At 38.2% G+C, this 21,808-nt stretch overlaps 1 protein-coding gene across 4 annotated transcripts in view; it reads right to left on the bottom strand.

Annotated features, from left to right (window-relative positions):
* IQSEC3 (IQ motif and Sec7 domain ArfGEF 3) overlaps positions 1–21,296 on the bottom strand; it is a 159,699-nt gene extending 138,403 nt beyond the window's left edge. For all 4 annotated transcript variants that reach the window (XM_052000634.1, XM_052000635.1, XM_052000637.1 and 1 more), the window contains exon 1: positions 20,622–21,296. In XM_052000634.1, coding sequence (XP_051856594.1) covers positions 20,622–21,202 — 581 coding nt within the window. In that variant the 5' untranslated portion in view covers positions 21,203–21,296. The remainder of the gene's footprint in view (positions 1–20,621) is intronic.
* Between the last annotated feature and the right edge of the window lie 512 nt (positions 21,297–21,808).

Below are 21,808 nucleotides of genomic sequence, written 5' to 3'. Positions count from 1 at the left end.
AATAAATTCAGTTCACTCAATAAACATGTCTTTGATGACTCTCCTATATGCAAAGAAAGTCATTATGCTGGGAACTGGGTATTCAAAAACGAAATAAGACACAGGTTCCGTCTTCAGGGAACTCACAACTTAATGGAATAATTATGAAGGGAAGGAAGAACAGGGTTGAAGGGTCACTTAAACCCATATTGGCTATGTGATTCTGGGTTTCAGCATCCCTAAGCAACACACTATATGTTGAAGACTATATATTGCAGAAAAGTTGTCGATATGCGTTTGTATAGAAGGTTTCCTCACAGGAAGTTTCCAAAAATCAATGAAATCTCATGTCTGGACAAAATATTAAGTATGATAGAAGACATGATTCATAAGTACCAAGAAATTCAAGCATTGTGCTATGAGAAATTTTAGGAGATAGAAATCACTTTCACCTGGAAGGGATCAGGGAAGGCTTCCCATAGGAGGCTCCCCCTGAATTGGGCTTTAAAGGAAGTGATGGATTTAAATAGAAAGGGAGAATAAAGTTTATCCTTGAAGGGTAATTTTGGGAAAGCACAAAAGAATGAAGAGGGCAGGGAAAAAATCAGAGAAAGAGTGTTTGTTTGTAGCAATGTAGAAGGTATAGAGGGGAAGGGAAGTGTACGATAATACTAGAAGAGTTGGAGAAAACCAGATTATGAAGGATTTAAATGTCAACATAAGAAATGTAAAGGAGGTAATTCGGGCAGCAATAGAAAATGGATTGAAGAAAGAAAAGACCAAAGTCAGAGGGACCAGTTAAAAACCAATCTCAACAATCCAGTTAATAGTCTGTAATGGTCTGAACTAGAGAAAAGAAAAGAAGGATGAGATGTCAGAGATACCTCAGAGATAGAATTAACTACATTTGGCAACTGATTGGAAATGCGGAGGAAAAAGAAATGAGTCAAAGTTTACTCCAAGGTTCCTAGGCTAAATTACTAGGAGAATAGTAGTGCTATCAACAGAAATAGAAAAGTTAGAGGGAGGTATGAGTTAGAGGGAGGTACAAGTTTTAATAGAAGATGATGATTTCAATTTTAGATTTACTGTAGAAGCACAGAATCTCAGAGTTGGAAAGGACTTCAAAAGCCATCTTATTTAACCCCTATATGAATAAAAACCTTCTTTACCATAATATACATCAATTTGTCCAATAGCCTTTGCTTCTAGGCCTCCAGTGAAGGGAAGCCCACTTGAAGGAGCTCACAACTCCTCTAACTAGCTCTAGGTGTTAGGAAATGTTTATTTTACCATATGCCTCTGGGCAATTTCTACCTAATGCTCCTCTTTCTGCCCCCTTGAGCCAAAGCAATTATAATCTTCCCGCAGCCTGACAAAGTTTCATTTCTCACTTTCTTCAAGTCTGGCTTTCTTCAGGCTAAGCATCCACCATTTCCTTTAATGAATCTTCATAAACTTGTAGCCCTTTATTATCATGGGTTTTTCTGGGCATTTTTCATCTTGTGAACGTCCTTCATAACTGAAAAAAGTACTCCAGATGTTGTCTGACCAGGGCAGATTAGGACAGGATTATCCCCTCTTCAAAATACATTTATCTTGAAGCTGGGACATCCAAGCAGAAAATCCCAGCAAACAAATGGCAATTCAATTCAATTCAGTGAATGTTAACAACCTACTAATTAAAAGGCACTTTTGCAAGGTACTGGAGAGACAGAGACAACATAACAAGATTGTTGCCCTCGAAGAATTTATAATCAACTGATGAGGATGCTACAGCATGTGCAAAGATATGTATTGATACAAGATAGATAATGATGGGGCACCTTGGTGGTGCAGTGGATAGAGTTCCAGTCCTGAAGTCAGGAAGACTAGAGTTCAAATTTGACCTCAGACACTTAACACTTTCTAGCTGTGTGACCCTGGGCAAGTCACTTAACCCCGATTGCCTCAATAAAAAAAAAAAAAACAAAAACAAAAACAAAAGCAGATAGATAATGATGGAAGATGGCAAAGAGGAATCCAGCAAAGCACTCTGCAAAAATTAGGGGAGAGGAAGAGTACTCTACAATAAAGGGAATCAAGGAAGGTTACATGGAAGAGGTGTCATCTCAGCTGATCCTTAAAGAAAGATCCAGATTCTGAGAAGTGGAGATAATTAAGAAGCACATTCCAGAAATTTGGGTAGGCTAAAGACAGTGTACCTAAAGAAAACCAAACTTCAAAGTTAGGGGAACAGCTAGTTATTCCCCAGATAGAATAGATAAAACATGAAACAAAACTGAAAAGGCAGTTTGAAAATAGATAGTAGAGGGCTTCAAATATTGGGTCAAGTGCCTCTGTGTCCTAGAACAGGGCTTATTAATTTTTGGGGGGGTCATAAGTTTTTTGGGCAATCTGATGAGGCCTATGGACCCTTCCTCAAAACAATGTTTTAAATGCTTAAAATAAAAGACACAAAATTACAAAAACAATTATAATGAAATTAAGGTTTTTTAAAAATGTTTAAGTTCACAGATCCCAGGTTAAGAACTCCTGTTCTAAAGGAAATAGAGAAGCACTGAAAATTTTTCAGCAGGAATGAAGGAAAGAGAATTTATTAAGCACCTACTACATGCTAGGTATTATGCTAAGCACTTTACAAATTATTATTTTGTTTCATCCTCAGAACAACCCTGGAAGATAGATACTTTTATCATTCTCATTTTACAGTTAAGGAAACTGAGGCACATTGAAGTTAGAAGATTTACCCAAGCTAGTAAATGTCTGGGGCACATTTGGAAAGCATACCTAGTTGCCTTACAAGTAATATAGTCAGACCTAGTCCCTTAGGAAGATTATTTTTGAGGCAGTGTAAAGATTAGATTGAAACAGAGAAAATAAAGAGCTATTACAATGGAGGAAGGAGAGAGGAAGGAAAGGGAATTCACATTTATACAACATTGTGTACTAGGCACTTCATTAAGTACATTATTATCTCATGTGATCTTCAAAGCAATCCTGTGTGGTAGGGGTTCTCATTATCCCCATTTATAGTTGAAGAAACTGAGACAAGCAGAGGTGACTTATTCAGGGTCTCACAGATAATAAATGACACTGCATTTGATCTAAGCCCTTTCTGACTCCAGGAATCAGTAGAAGAGAAAAAGGCCTGAATAAAGATAGATTCAGTCTAAGTGGAAGATAATGGATACAAAAGAGTGGTGAAAGTAAAATGGACAGATCTTGGCAAATGATAGGATGCAGTGGGCAGAGTAAAGGCGAGGGATGAGTCAAAGATGACTGTGAATTTTTAAGCCCAAGTAACTGGAAAAATGGTGGTGTCCTCAATAGAAATAGGGCAGTTGGAAAGAGAGATGGACTAAGGGAAAAAATGATGAGTTCAGCTTGGGAAATCTCAAGTATGCAGTTCTGAGGAGATTTCTTGGTGTTTGGGATATCCATCCATTGTTTGGAAATGTGAGCCTGGAGCTCAGGAGGATGAAATTAGAAATAGAACAAAGGGGGACTGGATCTGTGATTTCACAAGGGGAAGAAACTTCCAGGTGAAGAAGCTCCTCTAAATGCAAGTCCAAACTTCTTCTGCCCCTTGTAGCTTGAGAGAGCTGCTTAGAGCCCAAGTTCACATAGCCAGTATGATGTATCAGAGTGAAAACTAGAGCCCGGGTTTTCCTGATTTTGATTCTCTAGCCATTATACCATGATGCCTCTGATCATATATAGCTGGTGAATTAAGCAAAAGAGTATATAGTAAGAAAAATCACTATTGATCAGTGAAATGCAAATGAAGACAACTCTGAGGTACCACTACACACCTGTCAGATTAGCTAAAATGACAGGAAAAGATAATGATGAATGTTGGAGGGGATGTGGGAAAACTGGGACACTAATGCATTGTGTTGGTGGAACTGTGAATGAATCTAACCATTCTGGGAGCAATTTGGAACTATGCTCAAAAAGTTATCAAATTGTGCATACCCTTTGACACAGCAGTGCTACAACTGGGCTTATTATATCCCAAAGAGATCTTAAAGGAGGGAAAGGGACCCATATGTGCAAAAATGTTTTTAGCAGCCCTTTTCATAGTGGCTAGAAACTGGAAACTAAATGGATGCTTATCAATTGGAGAATGGTTGGGTAAATTGTGGTATATGAATGTTATGGAATATTATTGTTCTGTAAGAAATGACCAGCAGGATGATTTCAGAGATGCCTGGAGAACTGATGTTGAATGAAATGAGCAGAACCAGGAGATTATTGTACAAGGCAACAGCAAGATTATAAGAAAATCAATTCTGATGGACATGGCTCTTTGCACCAATGAAATGATTCAGGCTAGTTTCAATGATCTTGTGATAAAGAGAGCCATCTATACCCAGAAAAAGAACTGTGGGAACTGAGTGTGGATCACAATATAACATTCTCACTCTTTTTGTTGTTGTTCACTTGCATTTTGTTTTCTTACTCATTTTCTTTCCTTTTTGATCTGATTTTTCTTGTGCAGCAAGGTAATTGTATAAATATGTTTACATATATAAATATGTTTACATATATTGGATTTAACATATATTTTAGCATGTATAACATATATTGGATTGCTTGCCATTTGGGGGAAGGAGGGAAAAATTTGGACACAAGTCTGTGTTGAAAGTCAATGTTGAAAAATTATCTGTGCATGTTTTGAAAATAAAACGCTTTAATTAAAAAAGAGTATATGGTAAGAGAAGAAAGAGAGTCCAGAACAGAGCCATTCTTGCTTATCAGATGAAAGGAAGAAGAGAAAAAGCAAAAAAGACTTTAAGAACCAGAGGAACAGAAAGGAGAAGATTCTGGAAGGAGCAATGTCACGGAAGCCAGGAAGAGAGATAGTATCCATGTTGATAGTAATTGCCAGCAGTGTCTAAAAGTAGAAAAAGGTCAAGGAGGATGAGACCTGAGAAAAGGCTATGAAATTTAGTAATTAAATCTTTGGCGATCTTTGAAAGAGATTTTTTGGTAGAATAGTAAGGTCAGGAGCCAATAGACAATAAATATAAACATAATGTTGTAGCATAGACATTTTAGTAATAAGGTAATAGGTAAAGAATCAGCAAAGACTAAAAAGAAGTTAGACAAGGAGGACCAGGAAAGCATAGTATCATGGTAGGCAAGGGAAGGGAAAGAATTAAGAAGGAAGCCAATAGTGCTGAGTATTACAGAAAAGTCAAAGAATATAAATACTAAAATGAGGCGATATTTGTTAATTTGGTTTATTATTTGGTGATAAGGTTAAATGACCTTGGAAAAAGACAATGATGAGAGTAGGAAACAGTGTACAAAAGGGATGAGGTATGAATGGTAAAGAAGTAGATGGATCAAGTGTAAACTCTTCTTTCTGTGATTTTGGCCTTGAAGGAAAAGAGAGAGATAGGATGACATATATAGAAAGTAACTTGGCCAAGGGAAAGTACTTTTTTAGAATAAAAGAGACTCAAACATGTTTGGTGGGCAAAGATTACAGATGAAAAACTGATGATGCAAGAGAGATATGACTCTTATAGAAAGCTTGCAGAGAAGGCAAGAGGTGATATAAGCAAAGGTACAAGTGTTTCAATTAACCATGGTAAGGAAGTGGTCACTTCTAAGAATGAAGGGAATAAGATGAGATTTTACAGGAGTGAAAGAAGTAAGCTAAAGTTCAATCTAGATGGTTTCAATCTTCTCAATAGAGAAAATAATTCAGAGCCTTCCTTATCAACAATTCTGGGAATCTCATAGTGCTGGCTGTTTTTTGGAATTCTTCTGGATTTTTTTCCTGCTGCAAACTAAGCCTAATTTCTCTCTGAAAAATATAATATAAACTTGAACCTTATAATATCTCTTCTCTTATTTTTATTTTTCAATTATTTTCCATTATTAAGTGCTTATTTTTTCTCTCCCTACAATTTAAAATAAAAACAATACTCATAACATATATACCTAGTCAATCAAAAACAAAATTTTACATTGTCCATGTCTTATTCTACATCTTGAATTATCACCTTTCTGTCAGTATATGATAATATAGATCAACACCTATTTTCTAGTATCACAGTTGTGTCATTGTATTGATCAAAGATTCCAAGTTTTTCAAAGTTGTCTTTACAATGCTAATACTTTTTTTGTTAGTTGCAGATTCTAGATTTAAAATGTACTTGCTTAGAATTAGTAAGTTAGGGACAAAGAGCAAATGAGAACTAAAGAATGTGGAACCCCAGACAAGAATTGGAAAGTCAGTAGATTTTAATAAAATAAAAAGAGAGATTACTATTGGTCTACAGATTCTTTCTTATATTATCATCTTACATTATATTTCAAACAGTTAATAAAGAATAGCAGCACCCTCCCAGAACAGCAGTACTACTTCCCAACTGATCCTATAAATCTAGAGGGATCCCATTCTCATCACCAGCAACCACTCCATAACAACTATTACCAATGGGCAGGCAAGCCAGCCTAGACGAAAGAAACTAAACACCTGATGGGGAGATGCATGTGCCAAATACATCAAACAATCACCACCTCAACTAGTACATCCTCTTGAATCCTGATGAGGCAATTCATGAGTCATAATTCCCTACTTTGCCATCTCTCCCCAAGGCCTCTAATCTGATTTTCTCCAGCTCTGGAATGACAGCCTCTCTAAAACTTTTTCCCGACAATTAATGGACTCAGGACCCCATACCCAGGGCTTTACTTTTTTTTTTTTAACCTTCAACAAGTTTTCCCTTTAGCTGAGTACTTAGAGACAAGAATCCAGGCACTAGAATAACATGAAGCTGAGGGGTCCATCAGCTTCCCTTCCTTGACATGCTGGAATTCTTTTATTGCTCTTCCTCATCTCTTGTGTCAGAGAACACCAACTTGCGTGCATTAGTAGTAAGCATATAGTCTATCTCGAGTTTTAACAAAGTCTCATGAAAAATCCCAAGAAGAAAAAAAGAAGCATTATAAAGATAAATGCTATGAAAAATCTAGAAAGGAGACCATATTCATTTCATTCCTTAGACCCTTTGCTTAATTTCTTCCATTTCCTGGAATTATGGAAGAACATGTCATTTGCATAGATACCTTGAAGAATAGCCTTTACAAGTTTATACCCATTTTTTCCTACATCCCAACTCTATACATCTGTCTCTGAAAGAAATTTTAGTGGTGAAATTTGGAATAATATATAGATGCACATATATGTATGTATGACAATGGTAACTACTAACTATATGGCTAATCCTGCTTATGTATTTATGCTGTTTACATTTGATATAAAGTGGTAAAAAGAACACTAGACTAAGAATCATTAGCTAATTGTGGGAATTTAGGCAAGTTAATACCTATTCTAGGCCTTAATATTGCCAATCTGTTGAATATAGAGACAGAAAGAAAGCAAAGAGAGATGAAAAGGTCCTTTATGTATAAAAGATTTGTGATATGACAGAGGTGGAAACTAAGGAGTACCCTTCATTTGGGAAATGGCTAAAGAAAGCATGGTGTATGAATGTAACAGATTACTCTTAGGCTATAAGAAATAATTAAAGGGATAATTTCAGAGAAACCTGGTGAAATTGGTATGAATGGGTGCAGAGTGAAATGAACTTAACCTAGAGAACAATTTATATTATGAAAACAATGTAAAAATTCTTAAGAAATCTAATCAACAAAATAATCAACTGTGATTCCAGAGACAAAAAATGCTCCCCACTTCTTGAACAAGAGGTGATGGACTAATATGTAGAATAAGACACATTTTTATACATCACCAATCTGATAATAAGGTGGTAGAGGCAGGACTAGCTAGAATCAATTCAACTCTGCACTGTCCTCTATTTTTAAATCTGTTGTCTTCTTGTCCTATCGCTGTTCATACTTTACAAAACCCTAATGCTGGATTATTTTTACCATCTGCCTCCTCACATATTGTTGAATGGAGCTAAGAGGAGTCACCTGATGCAGTTGACTGGACTCATTAAAAATTCATATTGTCTAATCTTAACTGGGTATTCACTGAAGCAATGCAATCATTTTACTAGTTCTTACATGATTCTCTATAATTCTCCTCACAGAGATTCTTCCAAACTTTTCAAACTTCTCCCTCTCCTCTCATCCAAGGATCTCATCTCATACTTTACTGAGAAAATGCAAGAAAAATTCACCATGGGCTCTTCTTTCTTTCCAATATTCATCTCATCTCAAAATCCCTTGTCATCATTACTTATTCTTTTCTCCTTTGCTACAATGTGTAAAAACAAGTGACTCTTTCTCCTAGTCCAGGCTAACCCTTCAACAAATACTTTGCAGCATTTGACATTTGTGATACTCCCCTCTATACCCACTACTCTTTCTTCTCTGAGTTTTTGTGAAATCCTCTCCTCTTGCTTGTCTAACTCCTTCCTTCTCAATCTCCTTAGCTAGTTTTATAGTTATATCCTACTCTCTAACTAGAGGTATGTCACAAGTCTCTCTCTAGGCTTTCTCTATTTTTTTTTCATTTGATGACCTCATCAGCTCCCAGAGATTTAAATATCATCTTTATACAAATGATTTCCAGACCTATATATCTAGTTCCAATCTCTCTCCTGAGCTCTCGTCCCTCATTGTCTATTGGATAGACTATCTATTGGATATTTCAAACTGAATATCCCACAGACATTTCAAACACATGTACAAAACAGAAAAGATTTCTTTCTTTAAAAATCCACCCTACTTTTTTTGTGGAGGCTAACAGGATTATATCAATTGCCTAGGGAAATGCAACTGGTGTCTGAGTCAGATTTGAACTTCTGTTCTCCTAGTTCCAGAGCCAGTGCTGTATCACTGCACCACCCAGTTGCCCCTCCACTTTTAAACTCTGTTTTTTCAAGAGTATTGCAATTCTTCTAATCTCCCAGATTTATAAACTCAGTATTATTCTTGACATTTTACTCTCCTAAATCCTTCATATTTGATCAGTTGTCAAATCTTGCCATTTTTCTTTCTAAAATATTTCTCAAATCCAAGGTGACAGTGAGTAGAGCACTAGGTCTGGAGTCAGGAAGACCTGAGTTCAAATTTCATCTCAGACACTTAATTGTTGTGTGACCCTGAACAAGTCATTAAATTTCTATTTGCCTCAATTATAAAATGAGGATAATAATAGCACCTACATCATAGGGTTATAAGAATCAAATAAAATATTTATAAACCCCTTAGCCCAGTGCCTGGTATATAGTAGACACTATAGACTATATAAATGCCTATTCCCTCCCTCCACCCCCTCAGTCCCTTCTTTCTTCTCATAAAGCCATGGTCTTATTTTAGGTTCTCATTACTTCTCTCCTGGAATATTTCAATAACCTCCAAATTTCTTTCTCTGCCTCAAGTCTCTGACTACCTCAATCTACCAACCACAAACTGCCAAAGTGATCTTTCATTTCTTTTCTTTCTTTCTTTTTTGCTGAGGCAGCTGGCATCAAGTGACTTGCCCAGGGTCACACAGCTAGGAAGTAAAAGTGATTTTTCTTAACCACAAACCTTGTGTTAGGCTCCCCTATTCCTCTAGGATAAAACAAAAACTTTTCTGACTTTTAAAGTTCTTCACAACCTGGTTTCATAAAGATAGTTTCAAACTATCTTTATAGCTTCATTACATATCATTCTTCTTATTTAGTCAAACTGGCTCTTTTTACTGTTCCTCAACTACAACATTCCATCTTCCCTCTCTGAACTGTCCAGTCATCCCCCATGCCTGGAATACTCTTTCTCCTCATATTTGTTCATGCTAATCAATCAACAAGCATTTATGGAATATTTACTAAATCCTAGAGATTGGAGTTACAAATACAAAGAATGAAGCAATGCTTACTCTCAAGGAGCTAACATTCTAAGAATACAAATATGTATTATATATGTATGCACATCTATGCAAACATATTTTTAAACATATGTATGAATTAAATATGAATACGAGAGGGCATTAGTAGTTGTAAGAGATTAGGAAAGTCTTCTTGTAGAAAGTGGTACTTGAAGGGAAAAAGATTTTATGAGGCAGAAGTAATGAGACAGTGAATTTCTAGTATAGAGATGGACATTGAAAAGACAAAGAGAGGGGATACCTAAAGTATAGTGGATGAGTAACAGAATGAAGGCCAATTTGGCTGGATCACAGAATGATGAAAGGAGAATGATGTATAATGAGGCTGGAAAGATATGTTGGAACCAGGTTTTGAAGGATTATAGCATTCCCTAAATCCTCTAAGACACAGTTCAAGTGCCAACTGTTACATGAAACCTTTTTTTGATCCCCATAATTGCTTGTACTCTCTCTCAAATATACTATATATATATCATGTGTGTGTGTGTGTGCTCCTCTGATAGAGCATAAACTTCTTGAGGGTAGGGACAGCTTAATTTTTATCTTTATATTCCAAATTCCTGACACAATATCTGGCACAGAGTAGAGCTGGTAAATACTTGATGATTGACTGATTGATCAAGAGGTGATGTAGCTATCTATAAGGGCCAAATTTGTAAGCATATCCTATGTTATTTGGCAGTACTGTCTCTAAAGTCAATGCAACTAGAGTAGAGTAGTGTGCTTTGTCTCCTACTTCACTACCTTTAACTCTCATTCTTATTGTCTGATCAGATCAGATACTCTCTGAATCAGATATGTATCAGATAAGGAGATCTTAGCAGCTGCACATGATATTTACTGCACTACTTCAAAATTGTGGCAAGTAAGCATGCTGTAGAGCAATCTGTGTCTGATGAAGTCATACTGGTTTATATGTTTCTGGAGGGCATATGCCATTTCTTCTATATGCTTATATGTGTGCCTCTTCTGTTTTCTCCATTAAACATGAATTCTCTGGAACCAGAGACTCTGTTATTTCCATATACTGCAAAATCAAATTCAGATTTTTACACATAATGGGCACTCAAAATATAGGATTGATCGATAAAAATGGCCTCCATATATCCAATAGCTGTCTTGATGTAAACTGCCCCCCCCAGATAAATCAGTCTGAATATATGTGAAAGTCTTTTTGTGAGACAATATCAATCAATAACAATTCACAGGGATAGGAACATTTATTGTCCTGAGAATCTTGAACTCCTTAGGCTCAAAAGGGTTAGACCCCTTGGACTCTAGCTATTATCTAATTTATTTAATCCAATGAGACAATATTTGAAAAAAGCACTTAGCACAGTGACTGGCACATAAGCACCAAATACATGCTTGTTCTTTCCCTCCTTTATTATCCCTTTTCTATCCCATTTTTCTCTTTTTTGAAGAAGGAGTTCAAATAACTATCTAAAGTTTATTTTTAAAGGATTGGAGAATCAAAAGAAGGAGAACAATCTTACCTTTGTAGAATGAATAGAAGGAGGAAGAGAGTGAAAGTAAAGGAAGAGAGGAGGGAAGGAAGAGAGTAAGAAAGAAAAAGAAAGAGTAGGGCAAGATAAGAAGAAGAAGGGGGAGAAAAGAAAAAAACAGAAAAAGAGGGGGGAAAGGTAGAAAAAAGAAGAATGAACAAGGAGATAAAAGGAGAAAGGGAAATAAGAAAGGGAGGTAAAGAAGAGAGAAACAGGAGAAGTGGAAAGAGAAGGAGAAATGAGAAGAATTAGGAACAATAGTAATAAAAAAAATAAAGAGGGAAGACAAGAGAGTGAAAGGGATAAGGGAATAGAAAGAGAAAGAATGAAAAAGGAGATGGAAAGAGTGGAAAAAGAGATTAAAATTTTAAAAAGTGACCCTTTCAGATTTTTAATATTTGTCAATGTATAATTTGAGAAAAGAACCCCCAGAGATCCAAGGTAAAGATGGCCACAATATTTTATTACTTAGCATCTAATTTAAATAAAAATGGCTTGAGGACTTTAGTCCATAGTTGGAAAATTAAAAAAGTCAGAACTGTTTTGTCCTTATTAGACAAATTTACATTGCCTCATTATGACTTAGCAAAAATGAGAATTTGATAGATCCCTACAAGTTAGAAGTTTCTCATTGAAAGATCCAGCTTTGGATCAGTATAGTAGGTCTAAGAAAAGCCCCCTGAGCCTGATGAGTACACTGAGTCCAACGAGAGAGCAGAACTAGAAAAGGTCAACAAATTACAGCCTAAAGGTCTTTGTCCTTTCTGAAAGAGCACTTCAGCTGGAAGAACTATAAGTGTATAGTAATATTTCAACTGAAAGGAGCATTGTAACATTGTAACTGAAAATGGCACTGTAACACTCAGCCAAGGCAGAGCATTCTACGACTTCAGCAGTGAAGAATTTTCCTACCCAACAGAGAGGCAGCCAGTTTAGTGGTAAGTAATCCAACGATGAAGCAGCCATCTAGCTTTGAAGCTGCCCAATTTAGAAACAGAGCCATCTATCTATCCAACACCAAAGCTACACCCATCAATAAACTTACATGTGAGTTCTTTCTGAGGCAAAGAAATAACATAATTGCCCACAGTTCCAAAGATATGAATTGTTCTGGGCAAATGTGCTTTCTATCTTTGCGTCTCATTTTCATGATACTTTTAAGCTTAGGAACATTATCCCGAATTGATACTTTGTGTATTAGATTGAAGTTTTATGGGTGTTAGGTGGCACAGTGGATATAGTAGCAGGTGTGGATCCAGGAAGATTCATCTTCCTGAGTTCAAATCTGACCTCAGACACTTAGTAGCTGTGTGAGCCTGGGCAAGTCAGCTCTTCATCTGCAAAATGAGCTGGAGAAGGAAATAGCATTAGCTTCTAGTAACATTGTCCCCCAAAACCTCAAAACCCAACAAACCCAAATGAGGTCACAAAGAGTTGGACCTGACTGAACAACTAAACAACAGCATGTTATGCTATAATTATTTTTGCTTTGCCTTCTATTTAGTAAATATTTAGATGAGTTGATGGCATCCGCTGATTTGTTCAATGGGCAACATACCACAGTGTAGCTCAAGAAACACAGTATACAGTAGTAAGAAGATAGTCACCCACAAATGTTACCCCTAGAACTTTGAGAAGACTGGTTACAGCTATCATCACTTCTTTTTGGAAACCCCAACTTGCCAATATTGGTGCAGAGAGATAAAAAGAATAGGTGGGCCTTCACTTCACTTCACTTCACACAGAGGGAGATGGAGAAAGGGAAAAGAGAGTAAATAGAGAAAAGGGGGAGAGAAAATGAGAGAGTGAAAAAGAGAAAAGAAGATAATAAAGAAGAAAAGAAAAACAGATAGAGGGGGAAAAAGAGGGAAAGGCTAAGAACCATTAGCCAATAGTTAAATAATGAAGTATATGAACAATTTTCAAAAAAATTCAATTGAATATATAGCATCATCTTTGAGTTCACTCTCCCAACTCATACTATCACTGACAGATTCATTCTCTAGAGAAGGACTTCTTATTGGGCTGTCTAGACTCACTACAGTCTTCATTCCCTCCAGCTTCTAGTTTGACTGAGTGTTATAGTTCTATTTTCAACTGGAGTGTTACAGTTCTTTTTTCAACTTGAGTATTGTTGTACTCTTTTAGAAATGGCAATAGCACTTACCCTAGGTTTGGCATGTGCCACTCTTCTTTTACTCCTTCAAGTTCTGTGCTCTAAGGTTTATTGCCTCCAGATACAAAGTAGAAACACATCTAGTCTTTCCTATTCAATAGACCACCTGTGTCAGATTAGGGTTCTCTCAGCAAGAGACACTCTCTGTTTTTATGGTGAATATTTTACTTGCTTACACTTAACTAGTTTTTGATGCATCTTATGCAGATGACTGCCCAGAGAGAGGAATTTTGTTGTTCAATATGTTTGATTCTTCTTTAGAGTTTCTTGGAAAAGATACTAGAGTGATTTCCCATTTCCTTCTCCAGCTCATTTTACAGATGAGAAATTGAGGTAAACAGGGTTAAGTGAATTTCCCTGGGTCACACAACTAATAAGTGTCTGAAGCAAGATTTGAATTCAGGAAGATGAGTCTTCCTGATTTCAGACCCTGCATTGTAGCCACCTACCTGCTCCCAAAAGAAGAATAAAGCCAGCCAATATTCTGAGAAACAAGTTCATTGTCTCTGCTTGCCTTTCCTTAGGTAATTCAACTATCTTAAGCTCATACCTCTTCTAAATAAGAAGTGCTTCTTTTACATCTGAAAGTGAATTCCTTTTATATTTCATTACTTCTTCTTTTGCCACTTCTAATCTTCAGTTTTGCTGAAGTCCAAACAGGTTTGCATTAGAAGAAGCTACTGTTATAGTATCTATCATGACCTCCCCGGTGTGAATTAAAAATTGGGATGGAGGCATCATGACTGCTCCAGATGTCTGGAGATAATTTTCTTGTTGGCTTTTAACCCAATCCTTCCCTCATTTGGATATTTTGAGATATTTGCTCGGAAGAGAAATTGCTAGTCCACCATTCCATTCCATGCTATTTTTTTTTTCATGTGGCTAGAAGCAGAGAGGTTCATTATTGTTTGGTGCAGGTCCAGTGTCACTCTAGCCCCATCTGGGTGCAGAGTGAGCTGAGCCAAAGCCTGGATGGCTGCAATGGCAAATATATGGAAATCTGCAATGGAAATGAGATTAGGACACTATTGTTTCAGAGGAGTAATGCAAAACCAACAGGATGATACTAGGAGATATAACAGTGCTACTGTGAAACCTCAGTAACTAATGAAATTGGTCCGACAAAGGAATTCCAGCTACTGGAGATTCCCCCATATTGTCCCCAATTGTTGTAGGGCTAATTTGGATGAGTTTCCATCACATAATTTTTTCTCTACTCCTTCTCCATGTTTCCCAGGAAAAATGAAAGTTGTAAGAAAGATTGTCAGGAAGGCGAAACAATTTCTTTACAATTTAGTTATGTACAATACTTCTACAGTTATTCACTTTATTATGCTTTCATAAATCACTTGTCAATCTTGTCTACTGGAAACAGAAGATTTCCCAAATGTAGAAAAGGGGTTCAGAGCCAAATAAAGAATTTTCACATTTCAGAATGTGAAATGATTTTCCACTTTCTCGTTTTCTCACCCTTAGATCACTTGTGGATGTGACCAATACTGTGCCACAAGCCTAGTAAACTTAATCATATAGGAGGGGGAGTCAAAAAGTTTACAAATTGAGAACTCTAGTGAACAATGGGAATACTATGGCCTTTTTTGTGATTTAAGATTTGCAAAAGGCTTCACATGTAGATCATTTAATCCTCACAACAACCCTGTACCACTATGCTATTATTACTGTACTGATAAAGACACAGATTGGTAAAAATGACTTAAGCAAATTCAGAAATATCCTTTCTTAGCCTGTGAGTCAAAGAGAGTACCCCCTATACCTTTCATTAGCATGATATACAACTAATAAATATGCTTTTCCCATGTTGCTTCTTCTTTTAGAATGTGAATTCCTTGAAAGAAGGGACAGTGTTTTTGCCTTTCCTTGTATCCCCAGTGCTTGAAACAGAGTAAATACTTCTTGACTGATGCACTTGTTATTCTGAGGTCTTTCTCTGTCTCTTTCCTATGAAGGGGAAAAAATTTATACAGAAAAGCTATTTTCTGTCCCTATGGTCAAAAATGCTTGGCACTAGGTATTTTATATCCAATAAATGATACCCCTTTAAATATTTTGCTCTCTCCTTCATTATTGTATAATCTATTCATAGGTATAATATTAATGTGTATATATGTGTTTATATCATATATGTGTGTATCATATACAGTAGACATATGTTTATGTATTTATGTGTGTATGTATGCATTAGTGGTCACTAACCCCTGTTGCATAAACAACTCTAACATTTTAGATAGAAGTTGGGTAAGCTAGTCAGGCTGAGAAAAGTAGGAGAAACATCTAGCTTCTAGTGAGAAGACTGAAAGGATGCTGATATATTTTCCCTGGAGATCCCCATTTTGTTCATTCCATCACTATATTCGTTATCTAGCTTGAAACTCATTTCAAGAAAAGATTGTAAATGAAGAAAGATTAATAACTTGATGTGAATCAAAAATTCCCAAGACAAAAGAAGAAAAATCCATTGAGGCAGAAGTTAGCCTATAATAAAAAAAATAAAAGCAGTTGCTTTCTGTAGGAACCATATTTTACACTCCTTTGTTGATGGACATACTGTTATTCCCATATACTACATAAACATATGTTTATGAGTGAGGATATTTACAAAATAAGGAATCCCTCTCTCCTCTTCATTCATCATCAACCTTCCCATATCTATCATTTACATTATTTTCATATATTAGTATATATTAAATGTAGAAACTACCTCCCATGGAGTTGTGTTATTGTCATAAGAGGAGCACATATACTATACTCACAGGAAATTTTATTTATTTTTCTTTGTTATTCAGGAGGATTCATTGTGAGGCTGGAGTTTCGGAAGATGTAGTCTTTTTCCAGAAATAACTATATTGTAGAGGCAAAAGGCATCAATAAAGATATTTTTAAAGAAAAAGAGAAAGTAGAATGGGAAAGGAGGGAAAGACTAAAAGAAAAAGAGTAGGAAAAAGAAAATAAAGAGAAAATGAAAAAAGGTAAGGGAGTAAAGAAAGGAGAGAAGAGGAGAAAAGGCAAGGGAAGAAAAAGGAAGCAAGATAGAAAAAAGAGGGGTAAAGAGAAAGGGAGGGAGAGATAGGAGCTGGGGGAGAAAAATGAAAGCAAAAGAAAAAAATAACTATAAAGAGTAGAAGAGAGAAGGGAAAGGAGAGGCAAACTAAGAAAAAGGGAGAATAGGATGAGTATATCTTCCTCATTTCTCCAAATTGCATGGCTATTTTATTATCCTCTACTCTATATGATTAGTCCCCTGCCTATAAGACTTCATAATGTAGATCTGCCCTGGTGTTAATGGATTCAAAGTATTAATGGACCTAGGAATAATGGTGCCCAAGGCAGATAAAGCAGAAGAATTTGCAACTTCTATAGACCATGGTGGGCAAGAAAAGAACTTTGCCATGTCAGGCTGTGATTCTGATTCCAGACCCCCCCAAAAATAATCAATTCTATGTGTTAGGAATCTTGATTGAAAAAAAATAAAATTGATCAAACTGTATTTCATGCTTTAGTTAAGAGGCCTGTAATACTGGAAGCCAAAGTCAGAAGGTATAAGGAAAAGAAATCTATGCCCTCTAGATTTCCCTCTTGCCAGCTTCTATCCTTCTGTGACATCTTTACTCTGCTTTCTCCTATCATTCCACTCCCTTACTCCTTAAACTGTTTTGTGCCTGACCCCCTAAGATATATTCTTTTGTTTCTCCAATAGCCTAAGGAAGGAAAGAAAGAGAAAGCTCAAGATGCATGTTAATACAGATCAGGAGGTGATTAATTAGTTGGAAAGAGAGAAGCCCTTTATCTTTCCCAGTCACAGGCTTCCCTAAGCTCTTGCCTATATAGCAAGTGGGGGAACCTGGGGAGGAGAGAGATAAGTTGCATTTTGAGTTCTGTTTCCCAGACTCTCACCTTCCTAACCAACATTCTCCCCCACAAAGGCCAATGGCACTGCAGCAGGGATAAAGAGAAGATAGCAAAAATGTCAGGAAAAAAAGAAAAATATGACTAAACTTCTTTCTGCTTCCTTTCACCATCCTGATAGCAGAGAGTTCCATAGGGAAGAACCACATAAAGAAGCAACACACACACACACACACACACACACACACACACACACACACACACACACACATTGTTCCTCTTGCTAAATTATATCCTGCACCATTGGTTATGAGTATTTGGGCAAAATAAGATGCAAAATGCTAAAACCTTGAGGAAGGAGTCTAGAGATTAGGATGGGCACCTTGAGAGATTTGGGGAATAGTAAAAAAAAAATGGTGATTGCTATGATTCTATGTGAAGATAGGCTGATTTGGGACAGAAATGACAAGCTGGGAAAGTACCCTCTCTCCTAAAGAAAACTATAGCAGCTTTCTAAGTGGAAGTGATTTACAATGAGCCCAATCACATCTTGTTTCAAAACTGGAAGGGAAAAGTAAATTCAGTGAAACTTATGTATTCTTTTTCTTTCCTTGGTGAGTGACACGAAGATAAAATAGGAAGCTTCTTGAACAGCACTGGGTTTCTAGCAGCAGTGTTTGGGTGGAAGAATTTGGGCTTCCTGTATCATCTAGGTTAACTAGCTGCTAGAAATAAACCATAGGGCACCTTAATCCAGGGAAGCCATTGATTCTGGGCTATTGCTGACAATGCAACTCCCAGAAATAGAGTGGGAGAAATAGGGTATAGATTGGGGCTGACAACAGAGCAAAGGTAAGAAGAAAAGGTAAAATCACCAAAAAATATATAATAACCTTTAGGGACAAGGAATCAATCAATCAGTAAAGCATGTTAGGTCTATGTTAATTCACCTCCCTCACCCTGCCTCAGGACTGGCTCATAGAACTCCCTCTAAAAAGAATATTCCATCAAGCCATGAATGTGAAGGAGAAATCATTCCACTAAACTTTTCATTGCTTATGAAAAAGGAAAGACACAGGAGAAACTGGAAGGCCCAGGGTCAGGGTGGGGAATGGGAAGGGAAAGAAAGGGAAATAGGAGGCAAAACTTTGAATCTAGTAGGGATCTGAGCAAAATTCTTCAGATTGCTCAGTTTTCCATATTGCTGAGATTTCCTAATCTTGTCTGCTTCCAACAGGCAAGAATGGACTCACTCAAAGGTGAATTGTCTTAGGCCAGAGGGCTAGGAGAAATGGTCAGATGTTAGAGAGAATAGATCTTAACTCAAGGTAAAGGAAAACTTCCTAAAAATTAGAGTTTTCCCAGAGTGGAGTGGGCTGCCTTAGAAAATGGTGTCCCCTATAGCTATAAACTTCCTTTCCACAGCATGTTCTTCTCCCTCTCTCCCTTTCTTACTTCACCTTTCTCCTTTATTTCCCATCATTTGGGGGCCTTTGGATAACTTACATTGATCCTTCACCTGCTTTTACCCCCATTGTTCCTTAATACTCACAGCTTCCAAAAAGGCCTTTCACTTATTATTTCTAACCTTTGAATCTAAAGTGAATCCCTGGATTTAAAATAGAAAAATCTGAATTGGAATTCTGATGCCATTACTTATTACCTATGTAATTGGCAACTTTTTTAGCCTCTCAAATCCTGAATCTCTTCATTTATAAAACAGAGTGGGACTAGATCATTTCTGATTTCCTTTTCAACTCTGATGTAATGTGTTGTAATGATTCTGTGATCTTATGTGAAATTCCAACTTAGAGCCTTAGAGCAAGAATGAGAAGAAAATACACATCAAGTTCCCCAAATTCTCCCCCAGTTACCAAGTGTTTGAATGTAACCAGAACACAAATGGAATTACTGTCTCCCTTTCCTGACCTTCCCTAAGACACACATGTACACAAACTCCCTCAGCATCACTGCCAAGAAAAACCAAATGCTTTACCCCTGTGCATGTGCCTTCCATAAAGTCCTCCCATTGCCTAACTCAGGGGAGGGAACATGGTACTATGGTACCTTCCTCATAACAAAGAAAGAATAAATAGCTCCTTTCGTCTCATCTTTCCTAAGGGGAATAGTAGAAAAGCTCTCAGATATCTTGAATGGGATAGAGAAAGAGCTTGTAGCCTTCATTACTTTCATCTTTGAAACCATCTCTGACTTGAAAACTCAAGTTGAAGAAGCCTGGATTTGCAGCTGCCAATTACAAAGATATGTATAACCAGCAAAAGTCAACCTTATTTGTCAAATATTTCCTTCAACATCTATCCTTCATCAGCAAAGGGAAGCTCCCTGGATTGGCAATAATGAGCTATAACCAGAACATAGCTTTACAAATGGCTCGGTGGACTGATTTTCTTTAGCCTCTTGGTGGCTATTGGTTTTTTCAGGGGCAGGGTGACAACACAGTGAGAGGAAAGAATTTGACTACTGCTGGAGTAACTCCCTGCTCTTATTCTCCCTGCCTCAATCTGAAAGCTGATTTATTTATTTTTCCTTTTGGGAGAAGTCCTGCTTGTTTTCTTCATTTTCCACTGTTCCCAACTCCTTTACCTTAGCACATTCTTCTTGCTTGCCTATGTGTTCTCTCTCTTTTTCCTCTCCTCATATCTTTCCCTGTCTTCTTCACTCCATACCCCATCATATCCCAATTCTACTTCCCTTAGTCCCCTATTAATGTCCTCCACCTTATCTCTTCACCAAAAACCCTTCGCACAATTGTATCCTTTATGGCCCCAACCTTTCTAAATCCTTCTGCCTAAGTTCTAAGTCCCTAAACATAGATCCTCTTTTCCCAAGATTATGCCTCCCCCAACTAGCCCCTATCCTTTGCCAACTACAGAATCAACCTTGCCCCTTCCACTTAACCATCTCCTTAAATCACTGATGACTACGATTTCGCCTTTTATTCTCCTCACCTCAACTTAATCTAACACTAACCTCTACATTTCTTTCAAACACTAACATCTTTCTTCTTCATCCCAAATCCCCTTGAGACACTCCTACTTACTTTAACCACCAAATACCCATCTTTCCCCCTTCACTTCAGATTCTTTTTGGGTCTCCGGCTTCCCCTTGCTAAGCTCCCCATTTTCTTCACTGTCCCCCCGTTTTTTCCCTTGGCTCTCCTTTCTCATACTGTCCCCCTCCCCAGTGACCCTGGTCCCCTCTATCCACTCACTCAGGTCTCCTGCCTAGGACGCCCTTGCCTAGGGCGGCAGGGGGTTTGTGGGGGAGGAGGGTTCCAGCAGCAGCGCAACAAGGGGGGCGCTCCTTCTCCTTATCGGCAGCGGCTCCGGAGACCGCGGTATGCTGGTGGGGTGTTTGGGGTGTTAAAGCTCTGCTGGGGCCCGGCTGGGGCTGTGTTGCGAGCTGTCCGTGGTGCTGAGCTGGCTGCTGCAGCTGCGGCGGCGGCGGTTGCTGCGGCGGCGGCGCAGCCACTGCCAGCGGTGGCAGTGGGGCGATGGTAGAGAGCTGTCCCTGGTTCTGGGGAGGCTCGGGGGAACTGACCGCAGCAGAAGCCTGGGAAGCCTGGAGCGGGGCTTGCGACTGGGGGACTAAGCCAGGGGGAGGATGGTTTTGCAGAAGCTGCTGCTGTTCCCACAGGCTGCGGTTCTCAGCGCTCAACTCGTCCAGCCGCTTTTCCAGTTCGTCTATGCGCTGGCGCTGGGTGTGGATGAGGCTTTGCTGGTTCTGCACGATGGCCGTGAGCTCTTTCAGATAGAGGACAGCACGCACCGGGTTCTCCAACAGGCTCTCCATGCCGGCCCGCCACCGCCTGCGCCCAGCCTGCGCCTTAGTGGCGGTGGAGAGCGAAGGAGTGCGGGGAGCGGAGGAGCCCGGGTAGAATGCGCCCCTCCCCTCCCTGTCCTTCCTCCCTCCCCATCACTGCCGCGTCATGGACACACACACACACACACACACACACACCACACACACACACACACACGCATCCAAAGGGGCGGGACTCCGGCTCCAAACCCACCCATCTCTCTGAGGAGGATAGGCTTTCTGGAGGGCAAAGCTGGAAAGGGAAAGGAAGGAAGAAGCAGGAGAGGAAATCCAGAGAATTTATAGAGGAATAAATGATCTAAAGATAAGAAACAGGGCTCAGAGAGATCTAAGGAGAGAAAAAAAGAGGAAAATGAAGTAAAATAAAGAAAAAGGTTTGGAGAAAGTAATGGGGGGGTGGGGGCTAAAAGAGGAAAAAGAGAAGGTGGATGGGGAGGAAAGAGTGCAAAAGGAGAAAGGACTGAAGAGGAAGGATAATTTTAAAAGGATAGAATGGAAAAGAAAAGATGGAGTAAATGAAAGAAGGAGATTGTGGATCATATTGTTACCCCATCTGCTCCCTAGTTTTAAGGCTGG

The sequence above is a fragment of the Antechinus flavipes genome, chromosome 5 (genome assembly GCF_016432865.1).
Source record: "Antechinus flavipes isolate AdamAnt ecotype Samford, QLD, Australia chromosome 5, AdamAnt_v2, whole genome shotgun sequence".
Lineage (NCBI taxonomy): Eukaryota > Metazoa > Chordata > Mammalia > Dasyuromorphia > Dasyuridae > Antechinus > Antechinus flavipes.
Note: the sequence above shows the minus strand (reverse complement) of the source record. Positions and strands in the feature narration are given on the sequence as shown.